Below are 19,553 nucleotides of genomic sequence, written 5' to 3'. Positions count from 1 at the left end.
ATTCAATCCATTTCCATAAACCACAATAACTTCCTTTAAAAGGGACACAAAACTCTTATTCTATCTATAACCTATATTTAAGAACAAACTTTTAACAATATTATAACTCAAAATACATACCAAAGGCTTCTTTTGATTCACCCATTCGCTCCCGATCTGCTGAGTCCACCATATATATTACAGCATGACATTCTGCATAATACTGAAAAGAAAGAGCTTCTTTTGTTACATGCGTTCTTTCATACTTTATCCAGTTTTTACAACATAACTATTCAAAACAATTTTACTACTTCAACAAGAAGGAATATATATAAAAATTATTGAAGCATGTTTCACATCAAAATTATCTCACAGTCCATGCAATAATTTAACCTTCTTGCTGCATGCAAATTTTGATAGTAAATGTACGTATATATGACCCATGAGGTACAGTGCTATAACTACCAATTGTAAAATCCTTGTTTACAGTCTATTTCATTCCATCTAATTATGTGGAAATACACATGCCTAACTCATTACTGGCTAAAGACCAACATGTCTAACTCGCTGATTTACTTTGATAAGTTTACAAACTATTTCATGAATAATACATCAAAAGACTTATATGTACTGTCGGCCAACGAAGAATTGGCGTAGTTTCTTAATTCATTGTTCGTTAAGGAAATATTGCCATATGCAGGTGCCAGATTATTTACTTAACAATAAATATTTCCTTTTAAAGGTGCTGTACTTAAAATAAATTACATTAGAACTTAGTAGACTTATTAAACGCATTAAAGATAATTATTTTGTAAAGTAAGGAAAATATATACAGAGGGGTCCACGAATTCTAATTTTATTCTCAGCTCTAGCTTCGTGACAGCATAAGCATTTTGAAGTAGGCTTTGCTGCCGCTCGAGTCTTGAACCAACGCATCATACTGCACTGGGGTGTTGTCATTTCGTCTCCCACAGCCAATAAATAATACATTAAGGTGTTAACATTCTTTAGTAACGATGTTTAATTAAACTTAATTTTGTCCTTTGATCAATAAAATAACCCTTAAACGCCGAAGCTGTATCTTAAAAATCGTCTCTCGTATGCCGGCGGCGTTCGCGAGTGAGTGCTGAAGCAGAAAATTTTTTTTTTCCCAAAAAATCACAGCACGCTTAGTTTTTAAGATTAAGAGTTCATTTTTGGCTCCTTTTTTTTTGTCATTAACTTAAGTTTAGTTTGCAACCATCACAAATGAAAAAAAATATCATTATCATATATAAATACTGGAATATATGAGAGCGCGAAAAAAAATTTCATATATAATTGTATACAAATCGCGCTGTGAGCAAAACGGTTAAAGCTAACGAGTTAATTTTTTTCGTTGTATTTTACACTAAATTGCAATCATTATGGTATATAACACATTGTAAAATGATCAAGGCAACACAGAGAAAATATTATCACAAAATGATGCATGAATTCGTAATGCACGGACGTAAAAAAAAGCGGTTTTGAAAAATTCATCATAAATCGAAATATTGTGCTAGACTTACCGTTTGTTGCAAAATGAAGGTAATCAATTGAATATTACTAGACTGTAATTGTTGTAGCTTACAATTGCAGCTTTCGACCATTTCGGTCGAGTTAAAGTTGACCGAAGGACGAATTTTTTCTATTTATCATTATTTACATGAAAATTGTTCAAACTGATAAAAGCTACAACCATGGGTTGTTTTTAGTTGTATTCTACATGAAATTGCGCACATTTTCATATATATAAAACTTTATATAACGGCTAATTTAAAATGGTGCAAACGCTACAACAATCGGAAGAAAAAATTTATGATTTTTTCGGAAGTTATCGCGCGGACGTAAGGAAAAAGTTTATTTCATAAATTCACCAGAAATCGAAATATTGTGCTAGAGACTTCCAATTTGTTGCAAAATAAAGGTAAAAGATTGAATATTACTAGAATGTAATAGTTTTAGCTTACAATTGGGTTTTCTTACCATTTTGGTCGCGTCAAAGTTGATCGATCGTGTATTGGAACAAAGTAAGGTTTTCTTATGATTTTTTATGATGTTCCAGCTTACGACGATTTTCGGCTTATGACGCGTCTCAAGAAGGGAAACCCCGTCGTAACCCAGGGACTGCCTGTATTTAGTGATGCTGTTAACTGGATTGGCAGCTTCATTAAGTGGTTTATCAGCATTGGCAAGCAGTTTATTGGCTTCGGTAAGTGGTTTATCGGCGCTAGTATGCAGTTTATTGGCATCAATTTATTGGCATCAATGAGTGGTTTATTGGTGCCGATCTGTAGTTAGCAGTGCAAATATCTGGTTAATGATACCATTAAGAGGTTTATCAGTGCTATTATCGCTGATTTTGTTCAGTAGCGATTTTCAGTTAGCGGCTCTCGGCCGGGAACAGAAACTCCCCGTTTTAAATGAGGACTGCCTGTAAACTTAGAATTTGTTACTGATTTCAGTTCTTACCTGTTATGATACTGTGTGAACTGTAATTATGATTTTACAAAACAAAATAAAATTATTAAAAAAACATGTATAACTTAGTAAAATACATGACCGTCTTGTAAAAGAGGCCCCACAATAGGCTGTAAATACCTAGTCATTTTCAACTTCTGATTGAAGGTAGAGAGAATTTTTTTACTTAGACCATGTGCATTTGGATATCTCCCTCTTTCCATTGATATGTTTTTTTTCTTAAATTTGTCAACCTCAAAGTTTGCCTGGTCTGGGGTGCTGCATGTTTTGTTTTTAGCACAGCTCATAAGGATTAAAGTGTGTGTTTTAGAAGGAGAAAATTTCCCTGCAAACTTCCTTACTTTCTTCCAAATTATTCTGGATGGAGTTTTTGAATTAATCCCATTTACATAGGTGATGAGGGCTAGGTAAATGTATGACTTGCTTGAACTAAGTTTTGTTTAGCGTTTTTATATTTACGTTAGTGTAATTCATAATCTATTAAAAGATACGTATCATACAGAGAGAGAGAGAGGAGAGAGAGAGAGAGAGAGAGAGAGAGAGAGAGAGAGAGAGAGAGAGAGAGAGAGAGAGAGAGAGAGAATGCTTACATAGAAGCCTATACTGGTGACGAACACCATTTCACTTTTGTTATTATATTTTACACTATTCTTATTTACTTTGCTGTATTTTCTCTTTCCTTTTATTTGAAAAAAAAAAAAAAAAAAAAAAAAAAAAAATAAAAAAAAAAAAAAAAAAAAAAAAAAAAAAGAGAGAGAGAGAGAGAGAGAGAACCCAGCCATGGCTACTTATTGCCATGCCGGTCCCAAGCCCGGATAAATGGGGAGGGTTGGGTGTGGGTTCGTAACCTGCATCATAAAAAGATACCCCTACGACAGAAACTGATACAGTTGGGGCTGCGAACATTGGGAGACGTGAGCTTCACCATGGTCCAGAGGATACTAATGAGGCCCGAGCCAGGGTGGCCATGGACCTTGGTCCCTTACTTTGAACTGGCTCATATGATGCTTTCCTTCCAAACCCCCAAGACATTGGTGGGAGGAGGTAGGTGGAAGATGGTCAAAGAGGTGCCTCACCAGAAGGGAGTCGGCCACCCTTCAACACAAAAGAAAGTTGTCGAGTTGGATGTCTAAATGCGAGAACAATGTATATGACAGGAAGATCAAGTTTAGTGGCACAGGAAATCAAGAGATACAAACTTGGGAAAAATTGAAATTGTTATGGATGAGTGAAACTAGGTGGCTTGGGTGTGGAAAAGTAAGAATAGAGGATGTGTTGTTCATCTATTCTGGTAAAGACCAGGGAGAACATGAGAGAGGTGTAGCAATTGCTTTGAGTAAGAAAGCTGAAAAAATGTTGGAGCATTATGAATGTATTGATGAGAGAATAGTCACTTGCAGGTTGCGAGGTAAATATACAAACATCACCGTTATACAGGTGTATGCCTCTACTGAAGAGAGTGGAGAAGAAGAGAAGGATGAATTCTATGAAAAGCTAACTGGAGTTATACAGAGGGTTAGAAGACATGATATGTTGTTGCTGATGGGGGATTTTAACGCTAAAGTAGGAAGAGAGTATGATGGCTTTCAGGGAACAATTGGAAAATTTGGAATAGGAGTTAGAAATGATAATGGGAGAAGACTCCTAGAGCTGTGGTGCATCTGGGTTATCTATAACAAACACATATTTCAACCATAAATTAGAGCACAAAACTACATGGGTGTCGCCAAATGGATTTGTACAAAATTTGATAGATTATGTTATTGTAAATCAGAAATGGAAGAAATCTATATTAGACACCAGAACTTTTAGGGGCTGCCGTGTTCTTTCTGACCACAAACTCGTAATATCCAAGATTAGAATAAAGTTACAGGCCAATCAAGAAAAAAGGAGAACTATAAAGTTTGATGTGGATAAGTTGAGAAATGAAAGAGTTAAACAACAGTATGAGGTGAAGGTAGGAGGCAAATTTGCGGCATTAATTGGTATGGAAAATATGGATATGGATTCAGAGGAATCCTGGGCAATATTAAGTTCAGATACTAAGGACGTAGCAACAGAGGTGTTAGGTTATAAGAGAAGTAACAGCAAACCTTGGTTCAGTGATGAAGCAAAAGTTTTAAGTGAAGAGCAACAAAGGTTGAGAGTTCAAATGGACGATTGAACAAGACCTAGAGAAGAAACAACAACTAAAAAGACGAAGAAATAGAAAGCTGAGAGAACTAAGTGATAGGATGAAGCATGACCAAAACATGTTTTGGAAAGAAAGAGCTACCGAAGTTGAAGTAGCTATGGAAATTGGCGAGAGCAGGGCTATGTTTGCAGCTGTGAGATTCTTGAGGAACGCAAGCCAGAAAAAGTTTGGAGGGAGTGATGGGATGTTGGATGAAGATGGGAACTTGGTCACAGACGAAATGGAGAAAAGGAATCTGTTTGCAAGGTATTTTGAAAGACTCCTAAAGAAATGTTGATACTACCGGTAGGGATGAGTGCCATTGCAGATTTAAACGAGGCACTGGAGGTACAAGAAGAAGATATTAGTGCAGAAGAGGTGAAAGAGGCCTTAAAATCTGTAAAAAATGGAAAAACTGCTGGCGTGTGTGGGATAACTGCAGAGATGCTAAAAGCAGGAGGACGAAGGATGATAGAGGCATTAAGAGTTGTTTTTAACATAGTTTGGAAAACAGAGGTGGTACCAAGTGATTGGAAAAAGGCAATTATGATACCAATACAGTGAACCCTCGTTTATTGCGGTGGATAGGTTCCAAACCCGGCCGCGATAGCTGAAAATCCGCGAAGTAGGGACACCATATTTACGTATTTATTTAACATGTATATTCAGACTTTTATAACCCTCCCTTTACGTAGTACTGTTAACAAACCACCCTTTAATGTACAGAACACTTAATGCATGTACTACAGTACCCTAAACTAAAACAGGCACAAATATTAAAATGTTAGAATATTAAAGTATAAAAAAATAAAGATTGTTACTGTACTCACCACGAAAGAAGTTGAAGAAAAACTTGAATGATGATGGCGATGAATTTGCTGCACAGTAGAAATGATGATGATGAAGCTGATGATGTCTTCTACTGTGCAGCCAATGATAGTTACGACGCTGACGCTTCCGACGCTCCGAGTTAACGATGCTTTTAAAAAACGCATACGATGATAAAAATCCTTTATAGTTTAGCACAGTATATTAATAAAAATAAGTTTCTGGTTAGATTACAACAAAAATTTTGAGGTTATGATGATTTTCGACACTTTTTATGTCGTATTTTTCTATGTTTTTTAGTGACGCCTCATATTCAGAACTAGTTTCCGAGCGAATGAATACTAGCTTGGATGCGCAAAGTTTATAACAATCCAAAAGCGCAAATAATGAAAAGATCATTGCTTGTTTCTAGTAATAATAACAAAACTAAGTTTCTGGTTAGATTACAACGCAAATTCCAAGTATCCAAAGAGAGACATTACGTATTCAGTAATTTGATCAGAGAGAGAGAGAGAGAGAGAGAGAGAGAGAGAGAGAGAGAGAGAGAGAGAGAGAGAGGCGTCTTCCGACGCTCCGAGTTAATGACTCTTTTAAAAAACGCATACTATGATAAAAATCCTTTGAGGTTATGATGATTTTCGACACTTTTTATGTCGTATTTTTCTAATTTTTTTAGTGACGCCTCATATGCGGAACTAGTTTCCGAGCGAATGAATACTAGCTTGCGTTTCATGTTCGATTTAATTTTACTACGTATACTGAATTATCGTAAGATCACATTCTCTTTCGTTGTGTTTTATTCTTTCTGTACTGAATTATATGTCATATGTAATGCAATGAACCATCAGTAAGAGCAGATATTACTAATTATTAACGGAATTAACGAAAAATTTGGGGTCTTCATATATCGCGGCTATTTTCGAAATTTCCGGAAAATCCACGATATATTTCTTTTATAATATATACATACGTAATGAAAAAAGTCCGCGAAGTCGTGAATCCGCGATGGTCGAACCGCGAAGTAGTGAGGACTCTCTGTATATAAAAATAAGGGAAGCAAAAGGGAGTGTGGTAACTATCGGGGCATAAGTTTACTGTCAGTCCCAGGGAAGATATTCATGAGAGTAATACTTAACAGAATAAGACCTATAGCAGAAGAGAAACTTAGAGAACAGCAGTGTGGTTTTAGAAGTGGAATGTCAACAGTGGATCAAATTTTCACCTTAAGACAGATAATTGAGAAGGGATGGGAATATGCAAAGCCAATATTCTGTGCTTTTATAGACTTGGAGAAAGTGTATGATTCAGTATGGAGAGATGGAATGTGGAGAGTGGCAGAACACTATGGTATACCACTGAAAGTGATAAGGATACTAAAGAACTGGTACCAAGGAGTGTGCAGCTGTGTACAGCTGGATGGACAGCAAAGTGACTGATTCCCAGTTGGAAGTGGGCTAAGACAGGGATGTGTTATGTCACCCACCTTGTTTAATGTATATATTGACCATATAATGAGAAGAGTGATGGAGAATGAAAACAGAGGGGCTTGTATTGGTGGAGAAGTTTTTATGGATTTGGACTTTGCTGATGATGTTGCGTTGGTTGCTGATACGTGGCTGGTGCTGGTAGGTATGGTAATGAGGATGGAGACAGACAGAATTTTGGCTTGAACATCAGCACAAAGAAGAGCGAGATCATGGTTGTGAGTAAGGATGATGATTGGGTGCACATGGAGGATATATGACAATCAGAGGACATGAACTCAAGCAAGTTGAGAAGTTTGTTGGTAATATTTTAGTTCCAACCATTATGGGAAATCTATTATATTGATATTTTTCCCGAGTAAAGCACGTGATAACAAAACACTTCTTCTCAATACATTATTGTCGCTAATGCATACTTACAGAGAAAAAAAAAGATTAAGTTTTTACCTCGAATTTTTCCTAAGTCGGGAGAGGTGTTTCCTCTACGGTAATGTTTACTTTTAATGAGCCCTCTAACTTACTTTCTTACGCAAACAAAAGCAGTTCCAGTTACTCATTATTGGCTGAGAGGTGTGACATCGTTATGACGTCATGGGTTTCATAACCAATTACGAATGACTTGAGTCGAAAACTAAGTTTCACTAGCATTTCAGCGGAGTTATACAGTTACCTGTCTAGTGTCCACTGGTATCCTTGTTTGACTGAATACTCGAATAATGAAGCAAAAAACGGCATTTTGTCTTCCTGTACCTATGGCAGAGGTAGTGGCTGGCCCTTCTGGCATTAATTTTGACAGACCTTCGATTTCCTACCGATTGTTTGCAGTGCAATGTGGTCGTCGGGTACTGGCCACTTCCTACTTAAAGTTGCATGTCAGGGAACCTTGCAACGGCTTCACGTTTTCCCTCAAAGCACCAGCACATTTTTATCAACCAACAGTTTAAGGTAAGCTTCATTAATTTATAGAGTATATTATAATGGTGGTAGTATAACGATGTATACAGCAGTACCATCACTTTGGATTTGGTTTGATGGATGTTAGGTAGTGGCCTTAAGGGGGGGTCGCAGGGGGGCGGAGCCCCCACGCTAGGCCTAGGTAGGGGTACAGGGCCCTAGGTAAGGTTAGGTGGTTGTATTAGGTTCGGTAGTGCCCCGAAAATCACTGTGGCCTTAAGGGGGGGTCGCAGGGGGGCGGAGCCCCCCCGCGTGAGGCCTAGTAGGGGTACAGGGCCCTAGTAAGGTTAGGTGGTTGTATTAGGTTCGTAGTGGCCCCAAAATCACTGTGGCCTTAAGGGGGGGGTCGCAGGGGGGCGGAGCCCCCCCGCTCGGCCTAGGTAGGGGTGTACAGGGCCCTAGGTAGGTTAGGTGGGTTTGTTAGGTTCTGTGGTGCCCTGAAAATTACTGTGGCTTTAAGGGGGGGTCGCTGGGGGGCCCTACCCCCTCCCCCGGTAGGCCTAGTTAGGGGTATGGGGGAGGGGTGCTGGAACATTAATTATTCATTTATTGCAAATATCATTCAATGCCCCACACCCTCCCCCCCCTTCCCCCACCCAAAACCCCGGTTCCCAAAGGGTGTCCCCCATAATTGGTGGGATGAACTAGGGTATACATAGTAAATCTCTAAATCGGTTGGTTTGCAGTCAAAATAAACGTTAAATTCATTGAAACCACACTATTTCTGATGCAACAAATATATTTTTATTGCATTTTTCCAAATTTGGCTGAAACTAAAAATTTACCAGTTTGTTTACTTGGGAAGTGTAGTAACAGCAGACGGGAGGCATATTGAAGATATACAAAGAAGAAAACTAGGAGCAGCAAGAGCTTTTGAGGTTCTGAGAAAAAACGTTTGGTCAAGGCATAAAATCAGCTTGAAAACTAAGATGAGAATATTCAATGCAGTAGTAATACCAGTCCTGATGTATGGCTTGTCCACCTGAGCACTGACCAGAACAGAGGAGAAAAGGTTGGATGCTTTTGAGATGAAGCTGCTGAGAAGGATACTTGGCATTAAATGGGATGATTATGTTAGAAATGAAGACATCAGAGTGAGATTGAGGCAAAGGCCAGTCAGTACCAGGTTGAAGAGGGGAAGGCTGAAATGGTTTGGACATGTTGAGAGGATGGATGGGAATATAGACCCCAGGAGAGCACTGAGAGCAGTACAAATAGGAAGAAGACCGCTGGGCAGACCAAGAACGAGGTGGATAGACATAATTGTCAGGGATCTTATGGATGAAATCCAAAACTTGGAGGAAGCAAGGGAAATGGCTCGGGACAGAGACAGATGGAGAGGAACTGTATCAGCCTTATGCCACTGGCCAGTGGCAGGAAGATAAAGTAAAGTAAGTAAGTTTATTTGTAAAAAACAAAAGATAAAGGCAATTGCGTGAGTAGAGTACATACGTATGAATGTACACTCATTCACTGGCATTGGTGAACTTGCTAGAGCTTCTTTGGTTTCATGTTTTAATGCCTGATTTTTCTACATTTTATTAAAACACACACACACACATACAGTCCTTCACTTTTTTTTTTATTCATTTCTATACTATTTTCATTTATATTTTGACTGCATTTTCTAATTTTTTATTTTTACAAACCAGAAAACAAAGGCAATCGTGTGCTTAAGGTACGTATGAACACACATACTCATTCGGTGGTGTTGGTGGAACTTGCTAGAGATTATTTGGTTTTGTGTTTTTAGGCTTCAACACTTAATTTCTCCCGGGAGCCGAAGACGATGCCAGTTTTGATGATATAGTTGAGCAGGTGGAGGAGGCCTTTTAAACCTTCTCATAAGTTTTTCAAGTGTCCAGCCATCATAAACACAGAGCAGTGCACACAGGCAAGTGACAGGGTAAAACGTATTTTTATACAGCATTACTAGAAATAAGTGTGTGTGTATGATGTACTTTGGGGAAAAAGATAAAAATATTTGTATAAATTTATCATATTGCAACAAGAAAAAAATGGGTTTACATTTTTATGAGTAGGGAAAATAACAATTGTTTGTGTAAACTATCGTATTCTGCTGCATAGGGGGAAAAAAAAAAGGGTTTAATTTTGTGTGTCCAGTATGATGTATTGTAGTGTTTGGGGCAAATGAAAAACATTGTGTAGCCTACCATACTGTGTTACATGAGACACACACACACACACACACACACAAAAAGAGATTTACTTTTTGGTGCACATACTGTGTATTTTTGGGAAAACAATAAAATTGTTTGTGTAACTATCGTATTGCATTGCATATAAGGGAAAAATTTTGTGTAGCCTACCATACAAGGAGTCGCATACAAAATAAAAAGAAGGGTGTACCTTTTTGTTTTTAAGTGAATTTATGGAATATTATTGTTACAAATATTGGAAAATAAGGCAGATCATTGCTTTGTGCATAAAGTTTCAGTTTGAAGTGTGATAGTTATTGTTTATAAGCATATTCAGGCTTACAGCTCAGTGGTATTGAAAAGGTTAGGTGAGGAAGGGTACAGAGTTGCCCTTGCATGGTTTTTAATCATCGTTACGTATCTGGATTTTGTCATTATCCGACAGGGCCTTGACTCTATTAATCTGGACAATCAAAGGATTACTATAATGAACAATATAATCAAAATTCTATCAGTGTTTGAGTACAGTAAACTGTATTGTGCAGTACAGGCAGTCCCCCGGTTATTGGTGGGAGTTCCGTTCCGACGGCTTGATAAGATAAAATAGCTGATAACTGAAAATTGGCAATTTAGTGCTTATGGCACCAGTAACTGGTTAATGGTGCCTCTATTAGGTATGTATCGGCGCTAACTGGAAATTGGCGCATTATGGCAACTAGTGTCAGAAAACCAGATTGCTGATAACCGAGTTCGCCGATAACCAGGGGAATGCCTGTCTATGGTTCAGTTAATACTCACTTCATGTATTTCGTGTACCCAAACAGAGCTTAATATAGCTGTTCTTTAGCATTCCAATTACATTACTAATACAAAACTTGAAATTTTAAGTACAAGGGTTACCTTTTCCCAAAGTGGCTGTAATTCTTCTTGTCCTCCAAGATCCCAAAAGCTTAGTTTAATTCCAGCATAAGTAATTGCCCCAACATTCTGGCCCACTGTTGTTGTAATTTTAGAAGGGCTGAGGCCCTTATAGCCCCTTGTAAATTTTGTTTTGGCAGCTTCCAAGTATGTCTGTAATATAAACATAAACTTACTAGTACATACATATAAAAACATAAAATAAATTTAAAAAATAACTTGCATTTTTCTTCGGTATATCAACCAAAACTTTTACATAGTATATTTCAATACAAGCAGAAGCAATCATTGAAAAGGTAACAAGGTTGCTGACTGATGGAAATAGTAAGCAAGCTGGGATTCCCCCTCACTCAACTATCACCCAATTCTTTTTCCTTTGGTCACAGAGACAGTGCAAGGCAACTGAAGCGGGTTCAAATAATAAAAGGTTTTGGTTTTTGTTTTACATTTCCATGTTTCATTTTGTTGTGGATTTTTGTGGAACGCATTATTCACTTGTTCGCAGGGGAAACTTCATTAAGTCGCAAATTTACCATAGAGCAATATTCACTAATAACTGTATTTTCATTTTCTTTTGATGAATAAATACAGTTTTAAATTATTCATTAATTTGCAACATGACTTTCAAATGATATTAGGGTGTTCTGGGATGATAGTTTGAGGTATATTTTTGTTTGAACTGTCGAGTTTCATGATAAACTGTTAAAATAGACAGTTACAGTGGTACCTCGAGATACAAAAGGCTCAACTTACGAAAAACTCGAGATACGAAAGCTAATACGAAACATTTTAAGGCTCTACATATGAAAATTGCTCAAGATACGAAAGGTTGTTGCTGTAAAGTCCGAGATTCGCCCGGACCACCGATAACAATTTTGAAACTCGTGCACCGCCAACTGAGTAGACTCGCCACCATCCTCCTGCTCTCCCATTGGTTCCTGATGCTAGTCACCACCATGAGATCCTGCTCTACTATTGGTCAACATCCCTCCCATCATGCATCTACTATGTAGTGGCGTGCTTTTTCGGCCACTGCACGGCATCATCTGTATCGTACGCACGCGGTATTTGTTCGTTCTATTTTGTTTATTAACCCTCTTACGCCGATTGGACGTATTAAACGTCGAGTCAAAATGTCTCCCGTATGCCGAATGGACGTCGACTCAAAGTTTGTTTTTTTTAATTCGCGGAAAAATACTTATAGGCCTACCAGCCGAAAACTTTTGAATCACGCGCCTTGAGGAATGCTGGGAGTTCACGGATCAAGGCGTTATTTTGTTTACAATTGTTACGCAGGCGCGCAAGCGCAAATTTCTTTCTTATCGCACTAAAAGGTATCAATGACACATCTCAAAAATTATTTCGTCACATTGACATAATTTTCGCACCGTTTTAAATTATCCGTTACATGAAGTATTATATATGAAAATGTGCGCAATTTCATGTAGAATACAACAGAAAAATACTCATGATTGTAGCTTTTATCAGTTTTGAAATATTTTCATATAAATTACGATAAGTGCCAAAATTTCAACCTTCGGTCAAATTTGACTCTACCAAAATGGTCGAAAAACGAAATTGTAAGCTAAAACTCTTATATTCTAGTAATATGCAAAAACTCTTATATTCTAGTAATATGCAATCATTTGCCTTCATTTTGCAACAATTTTGACGTCTCTAGCACAATATTTCGATTTATGGTGAATTTATGAAAAAACTTTTTCCTTACGTCCGCGAAGTAACTCTTCGAATAAATTTTTTTTCATGTGATTGTCCTAATGTTTGCACTATTTTAAATTTACCGTTACATAAAGTTTTATATATGGAAATGTGCACAATTTCATGCACAATACAACTAAAAACAACCCATGGTTGTAGCTTTTATCAGTTTTGAAATATTTTCATATAAATAACGATAAGTGCAAAGATTTCAACCTTCGGTCAACTTTGACTCTACTGAAATGGTCGAAAAACGCAATTTAAGCTAAAACTCTTATATTCTAGTAATATTCAATCATTTACCTTCATTTTGCAACAAATTGGAAGTCTCTAACACAATATTTCGATTTATGGTGAATTTATGGAAAAAAAAAACATTTTCCTTACGTCCGCGCGGTAACTCTTCTGAAAAAAATCAGAAATTTTTTCTTGCGATTGTCGAAATGTTTGCACCATTTAAAAGTAGCCTTTACATAAAGTTTTATATATGAAAATGTGCGCAATTTCATGTAAAATACAACAAAAAATGATTGAAGGTTGTAGCTTTTCTATTTTTCAAAATATTTCCATATAAATCACGATAAATAGAAAAAAAACTACGTTCGGTCAACTTTGACTCTACCGAAATAGTCGAAAAATGCAATTGTAAGCTAAAACTCTTACAATCTAGTAATATACAGTCATTTATCTTCATTTTGAAACAAATTCGAAGTGTCTAGCACAATATTTAGATTTATGGTGAATTTAAAAAAAAACCTTTCTTTCCCTCGGCGTGCCGATTCGTGGCCGCAAATCTCCGAAATGCGTACGTCTCATTCTCCTAATATTTGCTCCTTTTCATATTAGGCGTTTTATAGAGTTTCATGTATGAAAATGTGCGCAAATTCATGAAGAATACAAACAAAAATATTTGAAGGTTGTAGCTTTTCTCAATTTTGCAATATTTGCATATAACAAAATATATATATAAAAATTTCGACATTCGGTCAACTTTAACTCGTCCAAAATGGTCGAAAACTGCAATTCTACGCTAGAACTCTTACAGTATCGTAATATTCAATCATTTGTCTTCATTTTGAAACAAACTGGAAGTCTCTAGAACAATATTTAGATTTATGGTGAATTTTTGAAAAAAACCTTTTTTACGTCCGCACGTTACGAATTCATGCATCATTTTGTGATAATATTTTTTCTGTGTTGCTTTGATCGTTTTACAATGTGTTATATATCAAAATGTTCGCAATTTAGTGTGCAATACAACGATAAAAAAAGTAACTCGTTAGCTTTAACCGATTTTTGCACAGCTAGATTTGAATACAATTATGTATGAAATTTTTTTTTGTCGCTACCATATATCGCATTATTTATATATGATCATGATATTTTTTTTTCATTTCTGATGGTTGCATGCTAAACTTCAGGCATTGACAAAAAAAGGAGCCAAAAATGAACTCTTAATCTTGAAAACTAAGCGTGCTGTGAGTTTTTTTAAAAAATTATTTTTTCCGCTTCCGCGCTCACTCCAAACTCGCCTCGGCATACGGGGGACGTTTTGGTTTTTAGGGCTTCGGCGTAAGAGGGTTAACGTAAATTCATTAGTGATTTCGTTGTAGTATACTTTATCGTGTTGTGTGAGAGCTTTACTCCATACTGTTGTGTGAGAGCTTTACTCCATACGTATATGTATACATAACATAATTACGTACAGTATATACGTAGTCATGGGTCCCAAGAAACTTGAAATTCACGGAAAGAAGAGGATGCTCTCTTTGGAAACGAAGATGGAGATTATCAAGAACTATGAAGCTGGTATGAGATTGAGTGTGATCGCCAAGGAATACGACCGAAATCCGTCGACAATAGGCACCATCCTTAAGCAGAAGGTTGGCATCAAAGCAGCTACACCTTCCAAGGGCGTCACTATTTTGTCCAGCAAGAGGACCCACGTGCACGACGAGATGGAAAGGCTTCTTCTTGTCAGGATAAAAGACAAAGAAATCGCTGGCGATACGATAACAGAGACGGCAATCTCCCACAAGGCCAGCACTATTTTCGGCGATTTGATTGCCCAGGCCGAAGACGACAGAGGAGAAGGGACATCAACGCCAACCCCAGACTTCAAGGCTTCGAATGGGTGGTTTGAGAAATTCCGTAAACAGACTGGCATCCATTCGGTGGTGCGGCATGGGGAGGCTGCCAGCTCGGACACGAAAGCGGCCGAAGCCTTTAAAAAGACGTTCGACAAGATGATGACCAAGGAAGGCTACAGTTCTCAGCAAGTCTTCAACTGTGATGAGACTGGCCTTTTTTGGAAAAAAAATGCCTTGTCAGACATACATCACGCAGGAAGAGAAGAAGCTACCCAGGCATAAGCCTATGAAAGACAGGCTTACGCTCGCACTTTGTTCGAACGCCAGTGGGGATTGCAAGGTGAAGCCCCTACTGGTCTATCATTCCGAGACTCCTCGAGCCTTCAAGGCCCACAAAGTGCTTAATGAGAAGCTTCCAGTGATGTGGAGGGCTAATGCAAAAGCCTGGGTAACAAGGCTTTTGTTCACCGAGTGGGTAAATCTGTGTTTCGGCCTGACAGTGAAGAAATTCTTGGAAGAGAAGCGCCTCCCTCTGAAATGCCTGCTGGTGTTGGACAATGCCCCTGCTCACCCTCCTGGCCTCGAGGAAGATATCTTAGCGGAGTATTTCTTCATCAAGGTTCTTTATCTTCCGCCTAACACCACCCCTCTCCTCCAGCCCATGGACCAGCAAGTGATATCGAACTTTAAGAAGCTGTATATGAAACATCTTTTCAAGAGATGTTTTGACATCAGCGATGCCACAAACCTCATCTTGCATGAATTTTGGAAGGAGCATTTCAATGTTGTGATATGCATCCGACTCATTGACCAAGCTTGGCAGGAGGTTTCGAGGCGAACCTTGAATTCCTCGTGGAGGAAACTCTGGCCTGATGCTGTACCTGCCCGAGACTTCGAGGGTTGATGAGATCGTTGCACTCGGCAAGTCCATGGGGCTGGTCATTGACGAGGACGACATCAACGACCTTCTCGAGGAGCACCAAGAGGAGCTTACGACAGATGGCCTGAAGGAGTTGGAGGCCATGCAACATAACGTCGTTCAAGAGGAGTTCTCTTGCAGCGGCGAGGAGGAGGAGGATGACCCTATGACAACAGCAGAAATTAAGGATGTTCTAGCTGCTTTTCATAAAGTGCAATCATTTGTAGAAAAAAAAGACACCCCCGAAAGGCCTTAACACAGTTCGATGACGCTTGCCCGAGTCGTTTCAGGAACATTGTGAAAAGTAGGCAGAAGCAATCTTCCTTGGATTGTTATTTTTTTAAAGAGGCCTTTAGTACTAGCAGGAGTAAGCAAAAAGGAAGAACCAAGTGATACTAAAAAACAGAAAGTTGAAAAAAAAAAAAAGTACGTAAAGTATAAAAAGGTAAAAAAAAATGTAAAAAAGGGATTTTGACGTAGGAAAAATCTATTTCTGGGTGATTGGCTCGTGTCGCCCTATGAAATATCCTTAAGATCATTATTTCTAGGCAAAATTAATCTAAAATTACCAGAGAAAAACAAAAATTAAGAAATGTCAGTAAAACTGACTCGCTCACTCTATAAAAGAAGTGTCGGTATGTGAATATAGGCGAGTGGGATCACTACCACGAGTCATTCACCATTTAGACCTTCCAACATAAAATCCCCACCAGAGAGAGCTGATACTAAAGGGTGATGCGGCCGCTACTACTACTACTACCGACGCCACGGACAGCAGCGCCCCTAGCGGTCATCCTTAATCTATGAACATCTTGTCCTGCAGGGTGGGTAAAAGAAAAACAGGGTGGGTTTCATAGGGCGACACGAGCCAATCACCCAGAAATAGATTTTTCCTACGTCAAAATCCCTTTTCTGGGCTCAGCTCGTGTCAGCCTATGAAATAGTACCAGAGAAACAGACAAGATGAGAATAAAGACAAATGAAACCCAATAATAAAAAGAGATATATAATATAAGTGAATCAGGGACATTACAGTATACAAACAAAGTACTTAAAGCTAACTTATCCTAAACAATGGTATGATAAAGAAAGCAATTAATATAAAGTACTTAAAATTAACTTATATTAAACATAGTAACATATAATAATGTAATGGCAAAACAATAGAGAATGATTCACTTAATCAAGATATTTACAAAATATACAAACACATTGTGTTCTACCCTAGCATAAAAATAAGGGTAGAAACACTGAAGTACATTATATGTACATTACGTGGATGTCCCTAGCAAAAAAATAAGGGACAATCCACCAATATGTTTCTAGCGGCTAAGGCTAGAGTATTCCGAGTAGCATGGCAATAGGGTGAGGCATGTTGGACGAGGTAGGTAGAAAGGAGACCTGGATCTATACTACAACTGCTATACAGTATCAGGAGAAACAATGTTTCCCGCTGCTACTGCAGAAAATTTTAAAGATTCCAAGGACTTTAGGTAATGACGTTTAAAGACTGTCGGTGATTTCCATCCAGTATACTTTTTAAGACCTCAAAGTTCATAATGTTGGAAGTAATTAATTGAGGTGGCTACTCCTCTGATGTCATGTGCTTTTGGAAATGAATCAGGATTGGCTTGTTTAATGAAGTAAAGGATCTGTTGTCTGATTCCTTTTACTGATAAAGTACCACCTTTTTCTCTCATAAAGAGAGAACCTGAGGATCTTGAGGATGTACGAGATAGAAAGGCTCTTAAAGTTGATACTGGGCAGAGAGAAGGATCTTGCGGAAGTGGGATGACTTTCCAAGGAGCCCACCTTGCAAGGGATCCTCATTTTTTTAGCTAAAAAGCTACGATCCGGGGCGTAGAACTTCTCCTGAGGGGAGGAATTTCCACATGACCCGCATCTCTGGATAGAGCCGACAGTTCTGAAATTCTGGCTCCTGAAGCCAGGCTTAATAAGAATACGTCTTTCTAAGAAGCATTATGAAGTGCAAGACGAGTTGTAGTATCTGAGGCTAGTTTGAGGACATCATAAGAACCATGAAAACAGCAGTAGGCCTTTGAGAAGGTCTAAGTCTAGCACAGGCTTTGGGGATAGACGTAAAGTAAGATTCTGTTAGGTCTATCTGGAAACCCAACTGAAAGATTTTCTTCAAAGCCGATTTATGAGTAGTAATAGTGCTAGCTGCTAAGCCTTTTTTCAAACAAGGACCTGAAAAAGGATATAGCTAAGTTAACTGTCAGGTTGTAGTGTTTGATTCTTTCAGGAAGGATGCTAATTTTTTAACAGCTGAGTCATATTGTCTAATAGTTGACTCTCTCTTATCTGATTCTATGAAGAGGATGTTTTGTGGATCAATGTTAGCATCTTTGTTAGCCGCAAACTTCATGAAGTCCATAAAGTTAGGGTCTGAAGAATTCCTGAGGAAGCGAACACAGTCCTCATTTGTACTGATTGCGACAGCTTGGGATTGGGAATCCGTTGAGGTCGGAGACCCAATTCCAGAAGCAGAGGATACCAGTTGCTTTTTGGCCAGTTCTGGACCAATCAGAGCTACTAGTCCTTGAAAGTCCTCAGCTTGCTCAAGACTTTCAAAAGAGATTCTGGAGGAAAAACAAATTTTCCTCCATTGATTCCAATCTAAACGACAGGGCATCGTGGCATAAGCCAGAGGGTCCAGGGTGGGGCCACATAGCAAGGGAGCTTGTGGTTCGCTTGTGAGGCGAAGAGATCTACTTGGAGACCTGGGACTCTCCGGCATATCCACTGGAATGACCCGTCGTCCAGGGACCATTCTGATTCCAGAGGGACTGACCGGGACAAAGCGTCTGCTATCACATTTCTTACCCCCCCCAGGTGAGTGGCGGACAGATGCCATCCGTGCTTGTCTGCTAGCGCAAAGATAGCTATCATGAAATGATTTACGTGTTTTGATTTGGACCCTCCTCTGTTGATGCAATGTACTACCACTGCACTGTCCAAAACTAGTCTTAGATGAGACTTCTTCGGGGAAAGGAGTCTCCTTCAGGGTAAGAAATACTGCCATTGCTTCCAGGACGTTTATGTGAAGCTGGCGGAACTGAACTGACCAAGTCCCACTGAACTTGCTTGAATTGAGAATATCCCCCCATCCGGACAGGGAGGCATCCGTGTGAATGTTGAACACTGGAAGGGGATATTGAAGGGGTACTAATTCTTTAAGGCAAGGTTCTTCACTTTTGTCCATGGACGGAGCTGATTGCGAAGGATCTGTGGAATTATTGACAACTTGTCTCGAGATTTGGCGTTTGCTCTCGATCGCCAAACCGATTATATCTTTCAGCCTTGCTTTCAGGAGGATGTCTGTCACTGAGGCAAACTGAAGAGAACCTAGGATTCTTTCCTGGTTTCTCCTTGATGTTTGTTTGCATTTGAGAAATTGTTTCACAGACTTGGCTATTTCTTTCCTTTTGACCACCGGAATTGACAGATTGTGGGAAGACAAATCCCATTGGATTCCTAGCCACTGAAAACGAGACTCCGGAGTAAGTCTGGATTTCTTGTGTTTATCTGGAACCCCAGATGTTCCAGAAATTGAACTACCTTTTTTGTGGCTTTTGAGAACATTCCTCGACCGTTGGTGCCCAGATCAACCAATCGTCGAGGTATGCTGCTACCATTATCCCTTGAGTTCTCAACGTTGAACTACCACTTCTTGCTACTTTCGTGAATACCCTGGGGCTACATTCAGACGAAGGGCATCACTTTGAATGAGAACGTCTGATTTTTCCTAGTTTGAAGCCTAGAATGGCCGGAAGTGCTGGCTATAGGGATATGATAGTATGCGTC

At 38.7% G+C, this 19,553-nt stretch overlaps 2 protein-coding genes across 3 annotated transcripts in view; both read right to left on the bottom strand.

Moving 5' to 3' along the window:
• LOC135207252 (ADP-ribosylation factor-related protein 1-like) overlaps positions 1-19,553 on the bottom strand; it is a 140,838-nt gene that overhangs the window by 46,930 nt on the left and 74,355 nt on the right. The window lies entirely within an intron of this gene.
• Positions 1-19,553, bottom strand: part of LOC135207129 (ADP-ribosylation factor-related protein 1-like) — a 75,447-nt gene that overhangs the window by 44,168 nt on the left and 11,726 nt on the right. Inside the window, exons 2-3 of the mRNA XM_064238721.1 lie at positions 10,980-11,150; positions 121-202 (exon numbers count right to left, since the gene is read on the bottom strand). Of these exons, the coding sequence (XP_064094791.1) occupies positions 121-202; positions 10,980-11,150 (253 nt within the window). The remainder of the gene's footprint in view (positions 1-120; positions 203-10,979; positions 11,151-19,553) is intronic.

Source organism: Macrobrachium nipponense, chromosome 32 (genome assembly GCF_015104395.2).
Source record: "Macrobrachium nipponense isolate FS-2020 chromosome 32, ASM1510439v2, whole genome shotgun sequence".
Lineage (NCBI taxonomy): Eukaryota > Metazoa > Arthropoda > Malacostraca > Decapoda > Palaemonidae > Macrobrachium > Macrobrachium nipponense.
The sequence above is the reverse complement of the archived record's forward strand: the minus strand, read 5'-3'. Positions and strand labels throughout refer to the sequence as shown.